The following is a 20898-nucleotide window of genomic DNA, read 5'->3' on the forward strand; positions in this document are numbered from 1 at the left end:
AATTGCAGAGTATTTACAAAATTATTGTGATATTAACATTTCTATAATCTTCCTCCTTTTTAAATCTAATATACCTTTTTCCCTCTCAAGGAATGTGCTCAGTATTTCTTAGAAGTAAAGGATAAAGATATAAAACATGCACTTGCTGGTTTATTTGTGGAGATTCTTATCCCTGTAGCTGCTGTAAGTATATTTTTAATTTTATATTGCATTTTAAAAGTACTTTTTTTGTTGAAGAAGTTACCACATGTGCTATTCTTACTTTCTGGTAACCTCATAGACAATAATGCGGAAACTTTGAATGTAGTGGGAGTATGGGGTAAATCATTATTAGACACATAGCAGAAGAGCATCAATCAGTCTTTTAATCAAAAGAACAAGCCCAGGCCCTTAAGATTTAGAGACTGTTAAGAAGGCAGAGTATTTGCAACCTAGAAGTAATGATTATCTCAAGTAGCTCAGTGTAACACACTGCATTTCATGGCATTTGCTCCTTACAAAATGGCAGCCATTTGAATGCCTCTGAAGAATTTAAAAGTACTGTGACATGTATCCTAGAGTTTACAGGGTTGTCTCAGTTTTAAAAGTTAATTTCTATAGTTGCCATGACATTCATCATACCTGTCAAAATATGTATTCTAAATTATTTAGAAAATATGGCTGCTATAAATATAGTTCCAGTAACTTCTAGGGAAGCAGATTTATAGAAGCTTTTCTAGGTCTAAATTCATTGTGTTATTCAAAAATAATTCTGTAGTTACTAGTAACATAGCATGGTATAAATAGGATTCGGGGATTTTAGAATACTTGGACATGCTAGATTTTTTTGTTTCCTGGGTTTTTTGTGGTATGTGTTATGCCACTCACTTTCAGCATACTACGTACTGCTGTATAAATGATATTCTTTATATATATACGTATAATTTCATTTAAAAACACTTATGGAGGTAAAATTGACTTAAATTACACATATTTAAAGTGTACAATTAGACATCTATATACCTGTAAAACCTTCACCACAGTCAAGATAATGTACGTACCTATCATACTTCAGAAGTTTCCTCATGTTCCTTTTTAATCCCCCCCCCCACTCACTCCACATTGTTCTCAGGTAACCATTGATCTTTCTGTTCCTCTACTTAGTTTTGGGTTTTCTAGAATTTTTTTTTTTTTGGCGGTACGTGGGCCTCTCACTGCTGTGGCCTCTCCCGTTGCGGAGCACAGGCTCTGGACGCGCAGGCTCAGGGGCCATGGCTCACGGGCCCAGCCACTCCGCGGCACATGGGATCCTCCCGGACCGGGGCACGAACCCGTGTCCCCTGCGTCGGCAGGCGGACTCTCAATCACTGCGCCACCAGGGAAGCCCTAGAATTTTATATTAATGGAATCTTACAGTACAGACTCTTTTTTCTGGCTTCTTTCACTCTGCACAATTATTTTGAGTTCCAACTATGTTACAGAATATATCAGCAGTTTATACATTGTTGACTAGTATTTCATTGTATGGATATACCACAGTTCGGTTATGTGTTTATCTGTTTTTGGACATTTGGGTTGTTTCAAGGTTTTATTTTTATATAAATTTATTTATTTTTGGCTGCATTGGGTCTTCGTTGCTGCGTGCGGGCTTTTCTCTAGTTGCGGCGAGTGGGGACTACTCTTCGTTGTGGTGCGCGGGCTTCTCATTGCAGTGGCTTCTCTTGTTGCAGAGCACGGGCTCTAGGCATGTGGCCTTCAGTAGTTGTGGCTCGCATATCTGATTTATTCTTTTGTGCTTTTGGTATTGTACCTATGAAGTCTTTTCCTAACCCAGGGTAACAGAAGTTTTCTCTATTTCAGTTTCGGGGTTTACTTTTAGGTCAGTGATCTATTTTGAGTTAATTTTGTATATGGTATGAGGTATGGATTGAAATTTTGTTTTGTTTAATTCTTTTTGTTTTTGCAAATAGCATCCAGTTGTTCCTGTACCGTTTCACTTGTTTGTTTACAACTCTTTCTAAGTATATTAGCTCCTTTGTCAGAAAATTCAATTGACTCTATTTGTGTGGGTCTTTTTCTGACTCTATTCTGTTCCAATGATCTGTGTGTATATTCTTACAACAATGGTATACTATGTTAATTACTGTAGTAAGTTAGAAGGCAGGTAGTATATATACATCTTCCAACTTTATGTTTTTTCAAAAAAATTTTGGCTCTTCTAGGTCTACTGCATTTACATATAAATTTTAGAATCACCTGGTCCATTAAAAAAAATCTAGTGGGATTTGATTGGGATTGGATTAAATTAGTCAATAAGTTGGGAGGACAGACATCTTAATGTTGATTCTTGCAATTCATGAACACAGTTTCTCTCCTTTTACTTAGGTCTTTATTTTCTGTCAACAGTGTTTGGTAGTTTTCAGTGTACAGGTCTTGAGTATATTTTGTTAAATTTAGCCCTAGGCATTTCATATTTTTATGCTACTCTAAATGGCATTGTTTTAAAATTTCATTTTCCAGGTGCTCAAAATACTTTTCAATGTACATTTTTTTTTTTTTTTTTTTTTTTTTGGCTGCGTTGGGTCTTCGTTGCTGTGCACAGGCTTTCTCTAGTTGCGGTGAGCAGGGGCTACTCTTCATTGCAGTGCACAGGCTTCTCATTGCGGTGGCTTCTCTTGTCACAGAGCATGGGCTCTAGGCGCATAGGCTTCAGTAGTTGTGGCGCGTGGGCTCAGTAGTTGTGGCTTGCAGGCTCTACGGCGCAGGCTCCGTAGTTGTGGCGCACGGGCTTAGTTGCTCCACGGCATGTGGGATCTTCCCAGACCAGGGCTCGAACCCGTGTCCCCTGCATTGGCAGGTGGATTCTTAACCACTGTGCCACGAGGGAAGCCCCAGTGTGCATATTTTATTTTTGCCTTATTGCACTGGCTAGGACTCTCAGTACAAGGATAAATAGAAGTGATGAGAACAGACTCCATTCACATCTTAGGACTAAAGTCATCAATCTTTTACCAATAAGTATGATGTTACCTGTAGATTTTTCATAGATGCCTTTTATCATATTGAGGAAATTTACTTCCATTCCTAGTTTGTTAAGAGTTTTCTTCAGGAATGAATGTTGGATTTTGTTAAATGCTTTTTTTTCTCTGTCTACTGAAGTAATCATATATTCTTTTTTGTTCATTAATATGGTGAACTACGTTGATTGATATTTCAAATGTTGGATCAACCATATATTCCTGGGGTTAAACTCCTCTTGATCATGATAAGATTTTTTTAATATATTGTTAGATTTTATTTGCTAGGTTTTTTTCTTTTGAGAATTTTTGCACTTATCTATGTTCATGCGGGCTGTTGGTCTGTGGTTTTCTTGCAATGTCTTTGTTTTTAGTAACAAGTTAATGTTGAAGAAGTTTGTGCAGAGTTGGCTCTACATCTTCCTTTGGAGTTGGGTAGAATTCACCAATAAAGCCCCCTGGCCTGGGATTTTTCTCGTGGCAAGCTTTTTAACTACCAGATAATTTTCTTCAAAATACATAGGGCTGCTCAGACTGTTTCTTCTTGAGTATGCTTTCATGTCTTTCTAAGGAGTTTGCCCATTTTGTTTGAATTATCCAATTTATTGTAAAGTTAGACATAATATTCCTTTCGTTTCTTTAAATAGCTGTAGGATCTGTAGTGACCTCTTCCATTCCAAATATTGGTAGATTGTGACTTTTCTCCTTTTTTCCTGATCTGTCTGGCTAGAAGTTTATTGATTATATTGATCTTCTCAGAGAACCAGCTTTTGACTTTATTGATGTTCTCTATTTTTCAGTTTTCTATTTAACTCATTTCTACTTGGATTTTTATTATTTTTCTTCTACTTACTCTAAATTTGCTCTTTTTTTCCCTGCTAGTTTCTTAAGGTGGAAGCTGAGGTCGTCAAGACCTTTTCTCTTTTCTAATATAAGCACTTAATGCATATATTTCCCTCTAAGTAGTTCTACAATGGCAGCCCACAAATTCTGATATCTTGTGTTTTCATTTTCATAAAGCTCAGAATACTTTCTGCTGTCCTTTTTGAAATCCACAGGTTATTTAGAAGCATTTTATTTAAAGTCTAAACATTTGGGGATTTTCCAGAGATCTTCAGGTTACTCATTTTTAATTTGTGGTTGCAGAACATATTTGGTATGCTTGAATCCCATTAGATGCATTGAAATTTGTTTTTTGGGCCAGAATATCATTTATTTTGATGAATGTTCCATGTGCACTTGAAAAGACTATGTATACTGCTGTTGGATAGAGTGTTCTATGAATATCAATTAGGGCAAATTGGTTAATAGTGTTTTTCAACTCTGCTGATTTCCTCTCTACTTGTTCTGTCAACTACTGAAAGAGGAGTATTGAAATCTGACCAACTGTTTCTCTTTGCAGTTCTGTCAATTTTTGCTTGTTGTATGTTTAAGCTCTATCATGAAACACACGTATGTTTAGGATTGTATATCCTCTTTAATTAACACCATTATCATTGTGAAATAACCTTCCTTATCTCTGATAATATTCTTTGCTCTGAAATCTACTTTATCTGATATTAATATAGCCACTCCTGCTTCCTTTTGATTGTATAAGGATAGTATATCTTTTTCCATTTTTTCCTTTTAATCTACTTGTGTTTTTATATTAAAATATATACATATATATATATATATTTTTTTTTTGTAGGCAGGATATGGTTGGTTCTTGCTTTTTTATCCAGTCTGACAATCTCTGCCTTTTAATTGGGCACCACATACATTTGATATGATTAGTGATACAGTTATTTTAAATCTGTCATCTTCTGATTATGTTTTTAATTTTCCCATCTGTTCTTTGTTTCCTTTTTCTACTATTTTTTGGATTAATTGAATATTTTTGTGATTCTTTTATCTCCTTTGGTGGCTTATTAGCTATATCTCATCGTTTTGTCATTTAATTGTTTATGGTATACATCTTTAACTTATCATTGTCTACCTCAAGTGATATTATACTGTTCATGTGTAGTGTAAAAACCATACACAATGGTACACTTTAATTTCTTCCCTGAAAATTCTCACACAGAAGTAAGCTGGGGCCATCAAAGGGCTCACCTCATCTATTTTCCATTCCTCAGGGGTCACTTTCTTTTGTTGACTGATGTATAATGTTTTGCGTATCATTTCATATATTTTGTTCCTTTTTGGTTGTTTCAGATGGTAAAATAAGTCTAGCCCCCTTTACACCACCTTGGCTAGAAATGGAAGTTAGTAAGATTCACTTTATTCAGGTTTTATTCTATTTAAAATATTTTAAAATGAAGAAATTTATTTTCATACTGAGAATCAAATGTAACTGTTTTGACTTTTATTTTTAAATACTGCATTAATTGACTTGTGATCAATGTGTTCATATGGAATGGTTTATGGTATTCAGGTCCTATCTTTAGAACATGTTCAGAAAAGATGGACAGGGAATTGTAAGAAAAATTAAGAATTTAAAATATTAATGACATAGCAGTTGTAGAGATTGGCATGATTTTTTTTTACCAGTTTTGAATATTTACTTATAGTTAAATACTTGAAGATTTTTTAAATGAGTACAAACAGAAGTCATGAACTATAAGTTTGTAAGTAGTTTGAGTCAAATACCCCACCCCCACTCTCACCTCAGTTTTAACCGTGAAAATAGGTTCATTTTGCCAAAAAGAAAACATGATCATTTATAAAACCACATCAGCTTAGCTATGAAGTAGCTATGTACTTAATGAAGTACATCATTAGTGCATGGACTTCAATTTCTTTTTCTAGAAATGGTTTGAAACGCTGCGTATCCATCCCAAATTGTCATTTGTGCTTCCCCCTTGTCTGAAAAATCTGTTTTTGCCAGATATCTGAGATTATGTTGTAGTTTCTAAGGTAACTCATCAAAAGGAGCAGATTGTGGGAAGAAAGACCCTGGACTGTGGTCCATTATTACTGTGTTGCCTAATTCTTCTTTTATGCCATGTTTGCTTTTGTATTTTATTTGTTTACTAGGGCTGCCCTTACAAAGTACCACAAACTAGGTGGCTTAAACAACAAAAATTTATTGTCTCACATTTATGGAGGCTAGATGTCTAAGAGCAAGGTGTTGCCAGGTTGATTTTTTTCTGAGTGCTGTGAGGAAGATCTGTTCCATGCCTCTTGCCTAACTTCCGGTAGTTTACTGAAAATCTTTGCCCTTCCTTGTCTTATAGATGTATCACCCTGATCTCTGCCATCATCTTCACATGGTGTTATCCTTGTGTGCATGTCTTTGTCCAAATTCTCCCCCCCAACCTTTTTAAAATTAATTTTTATTGGAGTGTAGTTGCTTTACAATGTTGCATTAGTTTCTACTGTACAGCAATACAGCTATACATATACATATATCCCCTCTTTTTCTGATTTCCTTCCCATTTAGGTCACCACGGAGCACTGAGTAGAGTTCCCTGAGCTGTACAGTAGGTTCTCATTAGTTATCTATTTTATACCTAGTATCAATAGTGTGTATATGTCAATCCCAGTCTCCCTATTCATCCCCCGCCCCCTTTTTTAAGAACACCAGTCATGTTGGAGTAGCCCCCGCCCCAACTTCAATATGACCTCATTCTAACTTAACTAATTATACCTGCAATGACCTATTTTCATATGAGGCCACATTATGAGGTATGTGGGGTTACGACTTCAGTATATGAATTTTGGGACAATTCAGTCCATAACACCAGCCTCTTCACATAGAACTCCTTCTGTCTGGAACATTCTTGCCTCTCAAATAACCTCCAGCCTCCTTTCCTGGTTAGATTCTACTTATTTATTCATTATATGTATTGAGTGCTTTCTGTGTGTCAGGGCCTCTTCCGTCCACAGGGAATACAACAATGATCAAGGTAGGAAAGACTCCCTGCTCTTACCGAGCTTACGTCTAGTGCAGAAAACTCAAACAAGTATGTAAAATTATGTATCAAGAGTATATGCCAGATGTGGTGGTAAGTACTGTGCAGAAATGTAGAGCAGGGTAGGGGCCTAAAAATTCTTGAGGTGGGCAGGGAGTTGAAATTTTAAATAGAGTAATTAGGAAAGATCACCACCTTGAAAGAGATGGTGACGATTGAGCAAAAACCAAAGGAATAAGAGAGTAAGACATGCTATATTTGGGGGAAGAGCTTCTTAGGCAGAAGGAACCAGTGCAGACATCCTGAAGCAAGAGCATGTTTGATGTGTTCTAGGAGCAACAAAGAAGCTAGTGTGGCTGGATCCTAGTGTAGGGGGCCAGAGTAGTGGGAGATAAGACCAGAGAGGTTAAGTGGGAGGCTATTGCAGTATTTTAAGTAAAGTAATGCCGAATTCAGCTTAGATGTTACTTCCTTCTGGAGTTTTTCCATTGGGGTCTCTTCTGAGTGCTCCAAGAGGACAGAGAATTTCCTCTTAGAGCTCCTGTTATACCACACATTCATCTGCTTGTTCACCCAGGGCTGGGACCTGGTTTATCTTACTCAACATTTGGTCATTTGGTATATTATGGGACTTCATCAGATACTCAGTGAATTATTGACTAATTTCAAACCTTACAGAAACTTATTGTAATCCTTGTATAGTTTGATCTAACACTTGTAACCGTTTTCTTTGTGTTTTTGTATTATCTTTTTACCTAGGCTGTTAAAAATGAAGTGAATGTTCCCTGCTTGAAAAATTTTGTGGAGATGCTTTATCAGACTACTTTTGAACTGAGTTCCAGAAAGAAGCATTCATTGGTATTGAGAAACATTTCAAACCTTCATATGTTTAATTAGGAGTTTTAGTAATTGATTTATGAATTTAGTTGGTTTTTTTTAGTAGAGTTTTAAGAGAATTGTAAAAATTGAAATTGTAAAATATCCAAAGTGTAACACAAGGACAAATTTTACCTATTTTCTCCTGCTGTTTTCAAAACTTTCTATTCTTAATTTTACTAGCTCTGTATTTGATAGGTTATTCAGACTTCATTCTAGGTGTTTACCTGTCTTGACAGATGCTATAAATTATGTATTAGAATAAAGGAAAAGTTAAGTGTAGTCTCATATTAAGCCATAAATTCCTTTATTTTACATTATAATAAATTATATTCTGAAGCATTTGATTATTTAGGAGCTATTGTCTGTCTAATTACATCTTTTCTATTCAGAGATTTAAAGCATTTTTTTTCCATTTCACCATCCACTTCGGTAGCTTTGAGGGGTTTTTCTGTAAATTTGCATGCAGCTTGGAGAAAGTTTGGAGAGTTGGACAAATACTTGACTGTTCAAGATAGAGGTATAATAATAATAAACACTGGTTGTGCCAGGCATTGAGCCAAGTGCTTTACATTCTTTGTCTTACTTTAAGCCTCACAACCCTATAGCATGTGTGTGATTAGCATTCTCCACTTTACATGTTAGGAAAGTGAGGCTTCAAGCACTTTAACATATCCTCCCTGAAGTCACACACCTGATGGATAGAAAACTGCAACATTAATGCCGGTCTGTCCTCTGATCCCAGGGCCACTTTACTGGTTAGAGGAGGAATGGGTCTAGGGAGAAATAATAGCATATTTCTCACTTGGGGAGATGTGATAGATCAGGAAATTGTTCTTATAGAAAATCTGCCCTTTATCATTCTTTGTTAGATTACTCCCTGAGATCGTATTTTTTAAATCACAAATGGGAAAACTGCTAATAGAATCGTTTTTGTTTATGAGAATGAATGAAATATAATTTACAAGTCCAGTGCTTTTTCATAAAAATGTTATTCTCTTTCTTCTGTCTCCTATAGGCTCTATATCCATTAATTACCTGCCTTTTATGTGTCAGTCAAAAACAGTTTTTTTTAAATAACTGGCATATTTTCCTACAGAACTGTTTGTCACATTTGAAGGTAAGACTTAATCTCATTTCTGACCTGTAAATACTGACTGTAGTGTATTCACTTGTGCATATACATTGAACAGTATATAATAAAACTTTTAGTACTAGAGTTCATTTGAATAGTGATACTCCAACGTATTCCTTTTCTTATACGTACTTCATTCCTTCTATAGGGAATCACGTTACAGACATGAATAAACGGTTCATTAAAAATTTAGTTGGTCTTAATGCAAAATTATACATTTGTAATGATTGTTTATATTATCTTGGCTCTAGCAATATTTGTTAATAAATAAATTCCTTTGGAATTTCGGAGTATTAGTTAATCTTATAAAACTCTCCAGATGCTTATTTTGCGTTTTCTCTTGAGAAAATTGAGTAATGTTGGCTCAAGTCTGAATAATATGAAAAAAGCCTCGATAATAAAATATCAGTAAAAGCACATTTAGTGTTAACTATGCCCAGCCAAATCTGAAAGTATGGTACTGGATCCACATAGACGGGAAAGCTCCTGCAATGATTCTGACTTGAATCAAGGGGTAATTAATTGTTATTAACACTGTTTGGCACATCTATGTCCAGTCTCTTAGGATTGAAAACAAAACTGTGAGGTAGAAGGATCATTATCTGCCCAGGATGCTCTGCTGGCAGAACGTAACAGGATCTTCTTTTCTTCTGTGGATAGGACCACAGTTAATATCTGACACAGAACGTGGGAATATTCCTCATCTGCATGTCATGTGAATGCTTGATTTGAATACCATTTTGATACATAAATGAATATATTTGAATATTTGCTTACATGTTATAGAAACATGCAGACATGGCATTTCATTTTCTGTTATTCCTCTAAGTTAGGGTTAAGACTGAAAAACTTAAACTTGGAAGACAATGAAACCAAGGCACAGAGAGATTAAATGAGTTGTCTCTGACCCTACAGCTCATCGTGATATTGTGAGAAATAGGACTGGCTTTTTTTCCTCACTTCAGGATTGATTCGCTGGACAACGTTATCCTATATATCTTTTTTTTTAATGATTTTACATATCATTTTGAAAAATACTTTGATTTCTTAGTAAGGTGTACTAAAATATGTCTTTGAAAAATATTTTTGGCTATTTTCCTCCTAGATATACATACACTGATGTTATTCATATTTGGGTGAGAATTGATATATTCTCTTTGCTCTGTTTATGAAAATTCCCAGGGCCAATCAAGCTGGTTAAATTCTTTATGTCATGAAACCAGAAAATAAGTTTTATTTAAGTACATTATATTGTTTCTGTCCTTATTTTGATAATTCATACAGATTTAGGTACTGTAAGGGAAATGATCATTTTCTGGGTAGTATGATTCTTCAGACTTTTAATAACATACTTTAAGACACGCGTTTAAGTGTTTCTGGAAGTTTGCTTTGTTTCATGACAATTCATACTTTTCTGTTGCTTGTTGGAATGTTTTTATACATATACGTTTGCACCTAACATATTTGCAGTTCTTTCGCAGTACTTTAACTTTTTTTTTTTTTTTTGGCTTAAGGCTTTCATTTAAAATGCTCTTTTCTTTAAACCCTTACCTCCTGTTAAATATTTCTGGCATATTGTCCATTTTCATTAATGGCTGTGTCAATCTGCCAGGCTAAAGGAGATAAGAGCCACTTAGCATGAATATTTGGAATATAGTTGTCTTGACCATTAACCTTTAACTTACATTAAGGCTCTATTCAGCAGAAATTTTATGACTTGGTTCCTGCTTGTTAAGTTTTAGATACTGTGGCTATGCTACATAGTTGAGGTAAGGAGTCGAGCATTCAGGGAAAAACTATGCTAATTATCTCTTGTGACAGGTATAATTTATTTGTTTTGTATACAGGAAAAATTGGTCCAAGATAAAGGTCTTACCTAAATTGATTTTGTTTTGAGATTCAAGTAATCTCTTGAGTTCAAAAAAATCTGTAACACTTTTCCGTTTATTAGACCTACTACTCCTTAAAATAGATTTTTATTAGTATTTATTATAGGCTAGATTCTCTAAGTACAGTATCTCATTTAATTCTTACTATAACTGAGGCCGAAAGAAGATAAATAAGCAATCCAAGTTTAGGGAGCCAAAAAAGTGATAGAAATAGGATTTGCATCTAATCCATCCAGTTCAATAAAATTTGCTCTTTCTGGTCTACCATGTTACCTTTTAATGTACTATAAGGAATGTTGCTTTACAGAGTATTTTAAAAAATATTTTGGGTTATAATTCTGGGATAGTAAAAAGGCATTATTCCCTAGAGTCATAAGAATAAATATGATACATTTTCAAGGCACTTTAAGATACCGCACAATTTTTTAAAAATTACCATACTAGTTTCTGAAGTTGGTGACCATGAAAAATGGGCATTAGTCTGTAGGTCCATAAATAGCATGAGAGAACATCAGTTTATTTTCACCGAAAGTGTTAAATCGGCTGTTTTTGTCCCAAACATAATTTGGTAGTTTCCCATTCCCCTATCTTTATGTCAAATAAGGTCATTATGTGAAAAATGATTTTAAAGTTTCTAAAGAATAATTGAGAGAGAGAGAGCGAGAGAGAGAGAGAGAGAGGAGTAAGAGTAGATGCCATGTAAAAATAATTTAGATTTTTTTTCCTACAGTGTATGCTTATTTTCTTTTAAAAATTGAAACTTATTTGAAATCAAATGCAGTACTTTTAGAGGAAAAATTAGATAGTTAAAAATTTATCTATTTTCTTTCAGTTTGAGTGTTGTAGATGTATCCCATGATGCCCAAATTATAGAATTTTTTTTTCTTCAGTGATTCTAGCCACTGTCTTGGACATTTCAAATTTCTTCTAAATAGAGACCTTGGTGAAGAGCTGTCTTGTTTTGTGCTTATTTTCATCTAACATGCATGTGCTGCATCTCATGTTTATGTTTGCTGTCTCACATTGCTTTATTTAGATGCCATCTAACAACAGTATCAGAAAACAAATAGAAACACTCCAGGTGAGTCGTGTTGATGTTACAAAGTAAAATATTGCTTTATCTCCTTTAAGTGTGGCTTTTTTCCCCCTTTACCTATGGCTGCGTTGCATGTCCAACGTATTTATTTAAGCCTGCTTCTCGTATTGTAAAAGAAGAGCAGCACACAGCGGGAACATTCTGCCGAAAGTTTAATATTAATGTGGTCCCAAGAAGATGAATTTAAGAGAGAGAAGTGATACCGAATGTTGATTTTTAACCATAATCTTCAGTTTTAAAATATTCTGTTTAATTAAAATTAGCTGTTATAAATTATGCTTTTTATAACATTTTCCAATGAAATTCAGGAGACAGTAACTCAGATTTTGAATATGATTTTGATGCAACACTTTAAAACTACAATCCTACTGGTTTGAGTTTTAAACAAATCTTTTGTTGTTGTTGTTCACAGTAGGAAAAAAAGGAAGAAACATTAAAATGATTGCTGCCAAAGAGCATATTTGCCTGACATCAAAACTGTATTATTTAAAATAGATAAGTAATAAGAATATGCTGTTAAAAAAAAAGAAAAAAGAATTAAAAAAAATTGTATTATACGTTAATATTACTGGATTTTATTAATGTAATCTGATTATTCAAATTAGACCAAAATTGTAACTAGGGAATTATGTATCTTTGTTTAAGGATCAGATCAATTTAGGATGTTTTCATTGTTCAGAGATATATAACAGCATTGCACATACCGAATAAACAATTATATAATTTTTATCACTTTTTATCTTTTCTGGAATTGTTCATTATAAAATAAATCTGCTTTGTAAAACATAGTAGTCCATCTTGGAAAGTTGGAAAATCAAATTTTATTTCATGCCAGATACCTCAGCACATAAGATAATCCAAATATTTTATTAACAGTTTATATGAGAAGAATTTTTACGTGGAATTGGACTTAAATATTTCTATTATATAATTTATTATATGTTAATTTGTAGTATTCATATTTTGAAAGGATAATTTAACTATGTGAAGGTATTATTTGGAGTGTACATAAAACTAATTGAACTCATATTTTGACATTTGAGACCTTGCATTTAAGTGCTAGAAAAGAAAGTACTACAAAAAGCTTGGTTGTTATATTAGTAAGATATATTGTGTGTAACTTTATATGTTACTTTAGTTACATTAGTAACAAATTAATAGAAAACTACTTGGGGAGTGTATTTGAAATTTGGAATCGTGGATTTGTCAGTAGAAGGAGAGACTGACTTTGAGACTGACCAGCTGAATAGTTGATACTCCATTCTGAATTATATCAAATTTTCATATACATAGATGTGCAGAATTGTATTTTCTAGTGGTTGTCTTTTTTAAAAACATGTCCAGTGGTAATCTTGTTGCATTGCTTTTAATCATACATAGTAGATGTCAGTTATTCTGTGGTCTGACAAAACATAGAATGGTAAATTACTTAGTATTTAAAAACTCCCTTTTGTCCATTGTTATATATAAAATAATTGTTTAACAATAAGAAATCTCTCAAACCAGATTAAATAAATGCTAATTTATAGGACTAAATGCATCCTACAACTAATTAACAGATGCATAAAGAGTTTCTCCTACTAAAGGTGATTATTAGCTAATTTTCAAAATTTACAATTAAATCTCATTACATGTCTCTTGTCATTTAAGAACTTCACTTTTTATAATAGCTAGTATGAAGAAAAGGTTTGCTGATCAAATTGCGATTGAAGTGGATACTTTTCTGATTTTAAATAAGAATGTTCTAATTCTAAATTAAAAAATTAAAGGTAAACACCTGACACTTACTGAGCATTTAACGTGTCAGGCAGTGTTCCAAGTGCTTTTCACGTAATAACTCCCTTAATCTGTGAGGTAAGTACCGTGTTATCTCCATTTTAGAGCTGAGGAAACTGTTTCACCAACTGATCCAAGGATGGGGTTTGGCCAGTCATTCCTAATTTCAGAGTCTATGCTCTTAACCCACCATTCTATATTCCTTCTTTTAAGTATAATCACTCAATAATATTTTGCATTATTCCATAAGCGCAAATATCTATAACAACATTTGGTGTTCTAAATTTTAACTGTGTATGAGCTGCAATGAATTACAGCAAAGATGAGCAATCCTTTTATCATTATTTCAGTATTGTTGTGTGTCCCATTTACCATCAGGTAAGTTGAAGTGTGTATAATTTCAGAGTTCTTAGAGATACTAGTAGTATTTTGTTTTGAGAATATAAGGGATGGCTCAGTTTCCTTATTTATGGTTGCTTTTGAGCTCTCTGTACTTACTGTATACTAAATATATACTTACATATTTAAACCTGTTTTAGATTGAATAAAGAAGGGAATGGAGAGGGCTTTTAGTTGTTGACAGAGAATATAATTGATCTTAAATTATTGCAAGTACTTTGATAAATAAGCTTATTTTTATTCTCTTTTGCTTCTAAACAGAATAAAGATCCTAAAATGTCTCGAGTTGCACTGGAATCTTTGTATAGATTGTTGTGGGTCTATGTAATTAGAATAAAATGTGAAAGCAACACTGTAACTCAAAGGTGAGTGCCTTTGTTTTAAAGCATATTTAAAGTAACATCTTGGTAAAAAATGCCACACTGATGAATTTTAGTTAACATTACAAATACCTTGAGGAGGAATATGAATTATCTTGACGTATTATGAAGGATGCGAAGGATATTTTGCTAATGTTTTGTTGATTTCATTCTCTCATTATGACTAAATCTTTTTTCCCTACAGTCGTCTTATGAGCATAGTGTCAGCACTTTTCCCAAAAGGGTCACGTAGTGTGGTTCCTCGTGATACACCTCTCAATATATTTGTGAAGATTATTCAGTTCATTGCTCAGGTGAGTGCCTCACCTCATAATACCTATATACATGCAAATTGTAAGAGTAGGGGACAAAGTGAGAGAGTGGCATGGGCATATATGCACTACCAAACGTAAAGTAGATAGCTAGTGGGAAGCAGCCGCATAGCACAGGGAGATCAGCTCGGTGCTTTGTGACCACCTAGAGGGGTGGGATAGGGAGGGTGGGAGGGAGGGAGGGAGACGCAAGAGGGAAGAGATACGGGAACATATGTATATGTATAACTGATTCACTTTGTTATAAAGCAGAAACTAACACACCATTGTAAAGCAATTATACTCCAATAAAGATGTTAAAAAAAAAAAGAGTAACTTAGAGTCATAGAATTTGTTACACATCTAAAAGCATGATAACAAAACATTTATTAATACTGAATAGTGAAAAATAAAAGTATGCTTTAAAAAGTAAAAAATAAATGATGCTAATGATTTTTGTGTGTGTGCAAAATACATTTAGATGATTGATCTACACACTTGGAAAGGAGACTCAGAGGAGGAGACACTTAATTTAGGAAGAGTCAAGAAAATGTCTCATAATCCTCCTCTTGTCTATTTACTAATTAGTTCCTGAGTGTCTTGAAAGATTTTGGAACATTGTTTTCATAACCTGCATTAATCTATGTTCTCAGGTAGAGACACTAGAGTCCGTGGTAGCTTGTTGAATCCAAAGGGGTCTTTTAAGGAATAGAGGTCGTTCACAGAATCACTCATAGGACTGAAGAAACAGATTCTAACCGAAATGGAAATCCAGAGGAAACTACACTATCGGGCTACCAAGGAAGCTGCTGCCTCTGCCACAGTCAAAAACCTGCCAAATTAGGAAGTGCCCCAATTGCTTAAGAATCATGTTTCCACCACAGTCCCCACCAGTAAAATAGATTCCTTTCTCCCTGTCCTCCCCCACCTCCTCCCGTACCCCAGTTCCCAAGGGTTCCCGTGAGTATATCACTTGACGGGGTCTCAGTCACATCCTGAAGCCTGTTGTCCAGCGGCATCCTGGGAAATATCATTTTAGCTTTCTAGCCTCTGCAGTAAAGGAAGGTTTATTTGAAGAGGATTAAATGGGGGCTGAGTAAGCAAATCCATGGCTCTGGTCACATTCTCTTTTGGGACGTCAGCCCCAGAGAAGCATAGGTAGGGTTACCTTCTCAATTTGGGAAAAACACTTTGGTTCCAGAATGTTCATTGAGTTCTCTTTGAACTAAAACTATGACAACGAAGATGACCCATAATGTAATTATTTTTGACAATGAAGAAATAAAGAATATTTAAATAAAACGAATACATTTCTATTTACGGGAGCACAGAATTAATGATAATTAGATAAGAATAAATGTGTCAATAAGATGAATGAAAGCAGATTGTGCTTTAGATCTGTTGTTGAGAAAACTTTTGCTATTTGGTTGCATCCCTTCCGCGAGGGTCATACCCACTACCTTTGCTTAATCACCTCACACCAACACTCCTCCAGAACTATAGAGCTCCTCTCAAACATCAGTTACTCTTAGTTAACTTTTCTTTCCTTGGAGATTACCCTTCCCGGAGCCCTGTTCTTTCTGTCCCAGTGTGAACTCCCTGCTCTCCAGTCCTGCCTCATTGCTATCGTCCTGGGACTTCCTTTTATCATTATTTTGGGAATTCCTTCACTTAGGTCTTGAATATGAGTTTGGCAAATGCGTGTTTTAAAACTTCTATCCTGCTGGTTTGGCTATTAAACCAATCATTTGATAATTAAATCATGTATCTATAATCATATACTTTTAACATTAATTCATATGCATTTTTCTTTTGTCCAGCTAGATTCAGGAACTTCTTGTGGGTACAGACCTGTATTGTTGCCATTATTTGTATAATTCTTAACATGATACTTAACTTATACAGGCAGACCCTTGTTTTATTGCACTTTGCTTTATTGTGCTTTGCAGATATTGCCTTTTTTCTTTTTTACAAACTGAAGGTTTGTGGCGACTCTGTGTTGTTAGATGATGGTTAGTGTTTTTTAAGCAATAAAGTATTGTTTAGTTAAGGTTGTACATTGTTTTCTTAGGCATAATGCTATTGTACAGTTAATAGACTACAGTATAGGGTAAACATAACTTTTATATGCACTGGGAAACCAGAAAATTTGTGTGACCTGCTTTATTCTGATTTTGCTTTATTGCGGTCTGGAACAAAACCCACATTATCTCCAAGGTATGCCCATAGCAGTAGAAAGTTATAAGGATTTATTGATTTTTTTTTTTTTTCCTCTAGGAACGTTTGGATTTTGCAATGAAAGAAATAATATTTGATCTTCTCAGTGTTGGAAAATCTACCAAAACTTTCACCATTAATCCAGAGGTAAAAAAATTATAATGTAGTAATTTACTATCCTATACAATTAAAAAAAAATTTTTTTTAAGCACAATTTCTGGAATCAGAACTCTTAGGCTCAAATCTCTAGTTAAAGGCAAATTAAGATAAATGTTATTTCCTACTTCTTTGGCCTTGTTATTCCCTCGTAAACTCCTGCTCATCCTTTAGATATAAAATTTTCAGATTGTTTAAGAATATTTTTTGAAGTAATTGCTTATTGGAATTTAATGACACTGGAGAATGTAAAAAGACAAAATAAGTGTTATATTTTCTCTTATTTCTTTTAAATGATTGTGCTGGTCCTCATAATCAAATCCTAAGATATATATTTATGTAGTTAACAAATGAGCTCGAAAGTTATTGAAGCTTTTTATTTGTAGGATTTTTAAGATAGGTTAATAATTATTTCCAAATTTTTAAAGTGAGCAGAAAAGACTTTTTATAGATGACGTGCTTAACCTGGTTCTCAGCAACAAAAATCACATAATGAAAGACGTTTTCTTGATCATCTGTTTTCAAAAATATTCTCTTCATTGAACAAGTTTATTTCTGAAATTAATTTTTTTCCTCACTGAAACGTTCATACTAAGAGTAGAAAAAGTCAATTGTGCCGTTTTGTTGTTGTTGTTTTTCTACAGGCTTATTTTATTAGGATTTTCTTCAATCTGTATTTTGTTTTCAGGAATCTTTTTAAGCTTGTTGAGGGCTAGTTTAGTTAAAGCCAGATAAAATTATCTATTAATCCACTTAATCAAATCAAGCAAACTGCAATACACTGAAAGAATGAATAAGTGAGGACACCTCTGTGAACCACAGTATATTGTGGAATTTTCCCACTCCCTTCAAGATGTCTTCTATGACTATGTGAAATGACCATCTAATATTAGACTAATATCACCAGTATTATGTCATATGTAAAGAGGGGTAAATCTTAAAACCGTGATCTTATTTAGATAAAAAATATATAAACGAAAGTTTTATTTTCTCCCTGTATTCCAGTGAAACATCCAGTGAACACCCACTGGGATGCATATACCCATTTTAGAGACCACTGGTGTAGGTCATAACTAATGACAGCTTGGGCTGAGATGGTGTGGTGTGGATAGAGAGAAGATCATTTACTGAGAAAAGAAACACTGAGAAGATACTGAGTTTGGCGGGGAAGAGGGCATTTGGTTTGAACATGGCAAATCTGAGGCATCTTTCTGACATCCAAGTAGAAGTGTCAAATTGGTCTGAGGGTCCAAGTTCAGAGGAGAAGTAAGGCTTAAAATTAGCAGGTGCTCTGGTATGGGTGGTAATTGAAGCCATGTAAATACATGAAATTACTTTGGGAGAGAATACATAATGATAGGAAAAGGCAGCCTAGGAACTTGCCTTGAAGTGGTCTAACATTTAATATTCAGATAAAGGAGGGTAAATTTGGAATGTGGACAGAGATGACACAGTCAGCAGTGGCACAGATGTATCCAAGGAAGGGAGGGTTTCAGGGAATAAGGAATATTTGACAGTGTCCCATGCTGCTGAAAAGTCAAATAGGATGCAGGAAAAATGCCCACTGGTTTGAACAGTATTGTCACTGATGAGTGAGAGGGAAGTATTATGGGGAGAACTCATTGCATTAAGATAGTTGAGTATAGGTAACAGGAGTCAGAATATTCAGTTAAAAGGGAAATGTTGAAGATGCAAGAAAGAGAAGGTATAATTGATAGTGTAATTTCCTGATAATGCAAGAGCAGATGGGATTCTAATAACTAGGAATACCAGCACTCCTCAACTGTAACAGGAGCACAGTAGAGGAAGAAGAGGTGCAGATATAAGTAGATCAGTGTGTTTTGTAGTGAGAGATTGAGGAAGGTTGATTTTTTTTTTCTGACTGTGAAGTGGGTGACAGATCATCTGCTTATAGAGGGGAGAGTATGGTATCAGGGTGTGGGAGAGTATGGTATCAGGGTGTAGGAGAGTTGAGGAAGGGATGGAAGAGGTTTGAAATAAGCTAGAAAATAAGAGAGCCAGTTGGCCTCATAAGTGAATGGGTGGCACTTGGGAATTTGGTATTAAAGCAAACTGCAGTGCCTGGGCTAGTTAAAAATGTGGGACAGAAAGGTTTGTGTTTCTTCTGTCCTCCTTCCTCCCATCCCCCAGTGTTATTTGATGAGATATTTTTAGCATGAAAAAAAAAGGAATTTTCTGACACTCTGACTTCTTTATTTTGAAACTTTTCTCTCTGAAGAGAATGAACATAGGCCTCAGAGTCTTCCTTGTAATAGCGGACAGTTTGCAGCAGAAAGATGGTGAGCCGCCAATGCCAACAACAGGAGTTATTCTTCCCTCAGGAAACACTCTGCGTGTAAAGAAAATTTTTCTCAATAAAACCTTGACAGATGAAGAGGCAAAAGTCATAGGTTAGTGTTAACTGGAATAAGTAAATAATACAGTTTAATATTCTTCTGTGAAAGGTTATGATCAAATCTAAAATGTATATTATTGCCTGTGTAAATGTATACATACGTGTATATATTTGCCTGTGAAAGTATATATTTGCCTAGTTATTCCAGTGTACAGAGTGATTCAAAAATGAATACTTTTTTTTATAATATCCTTAAGTTGTTATGTTAAAAGTCTTGTTAAATATTTTCTCACATGATACTATTCACTGCATTTTGTCCTTCCTTCAAATTAATTTCAGTTGTGTGCATAATTTTTCACATTTTCTCCAATATACTGAAGCAAATTATCAGGGAGAATAGTATGTCAAAGTCAGAACTCCTTCCTTTGTAACAAAAATAAGCTAATGTAATTTAAAGGTTGTGATGGGCTTTTATTTTTTTACAGAAAATAACTGTAACTATTCTTTATCTAATTTTTGACATTTTATAACTGTGAAGTTCCCCCCCGCCCCTCCAGGAATGTCTGTTTACTACCCTCAAGTGAGAAAAGCGTTAGACAGCATTCTCAGACATTTGGACAAAGAAGTTGGGAGACCAATGTGTATGACTAGTGTGCAGATGTCTAATAAGGAGCCTGAAGATATGATTACGTATGTAGTCAATTATTTCTCTTCATTGCTATTTCAGTTTTCATAAGTAAAGTGGGTCGATTCTTGCTTGTTCCCTTCCTTGTTTCCTTCCTTTCTCTTCTGGATTTCGCCCCTATTGCCATCTGCGGCAGTTTTTAATACAGCGATTCCTCCCACAGGCTCAGTTTTACTCTTTAAAGTGCTGTCAAACCAGTACAGATAGCAAAAGTCATCCTGGATCCGTCCAGTTTGTTGTCAGTGTTGAGGCCTTATACTTATTCTGTGAGTGAGAGATAAATGCTAGTGACCGCAGATGTGTGTGGACATGGTTGGTTTATTAAGTCAAACAAATGCTCTTATTTCCAGAGCCTTGTTCAACAAAAAAAGAAAACCTGAAAATCTCCTGGGAACTGAGGGTACAGAGGGGAATAATGTATGAGTGGCTTTTTGTGTGAGAAACTGTACCTCATCTCACCCCCATCCCACTGCCAGCACTGCTTGTCAACCCATGTTTTTTTCCCTTATTGTTAGGGACTTCCTCCTCAGGAAGATATATTTTATGGCAATAACTTCTTGTACTTGCTAGGAAATATCTACATATTCTTTGTAAGTGGACTTTTTTTAAGGTGTTAATATCTGCATTGTACATCTTAGATAACCAAATTGGATATTGGCTCTCTCAATTGATGCATAGTTACTATATACAAGAAAATGTTAATATCTCTGAGAGTTTCTCTAATGTGAAGTTTTTTTTCCTGCATTACTTT

At 34.6% G+C, this 20898-nt stretch overlaps 1 protein-coding gene across 2 annotated transcripts in view; it reads left to right on the plus strand.

Annotated features, from left to right (window-relative positions):
- FRYL (FRY like transcription coactivator) overlaps positions 1 to 20898 on the plus strand; it is a gene marked incomplete at its 5' end in the record, with an annotated part of 142930 nt that overhangs the window by 31124 nt on the left and 90908 nt on the right. For both annotated transcript variants that reach the window (XM_082652707.1, XM_082652708.1), the window contains 8 exons: positions 91 to 183; positions 7652 to 7750; positions 8787 to 8888; positions 14325 to 14428; positions 14628 to 14736; positions 17011 to 17097; positions 19346 to 19517; positions 20020 to 20152. In XM_082652707.1, the coding sequence (XP_082508833.1) occupies positions 91 to 183; positions 7652 to 7750; positions 8787 to 8888; positions 14325 to 14428; positions 14628 to 14736; positions 17011 to 17097; positions 19346 to 19517; positions 20020 to 20152 (899 nt within the window). The remainder of the gene's footprint in view (positions 1 to 90; positions 184 to 7651; positions 7751 to 8786; positions 8889 to 14324; positions 14429 to 14627; positions 14737 to 17010; positions 17098 to 19345; positions 19518 to 20019; positions 20153 to 20898) is intronic.

The sequence above is a fragment of the Grampus griseus genome (genome assembly GCF_964374135.1).
Source record: "Grampus griseus genome assembly, chromosome: 4".
In the NCBI taxonomy this organism is placed as follows: Eukaryota; Metazoa; Chordata; class Mammalia; order Artiodactyla; family Delphinidae; genus Grampus; species Grampus griseus.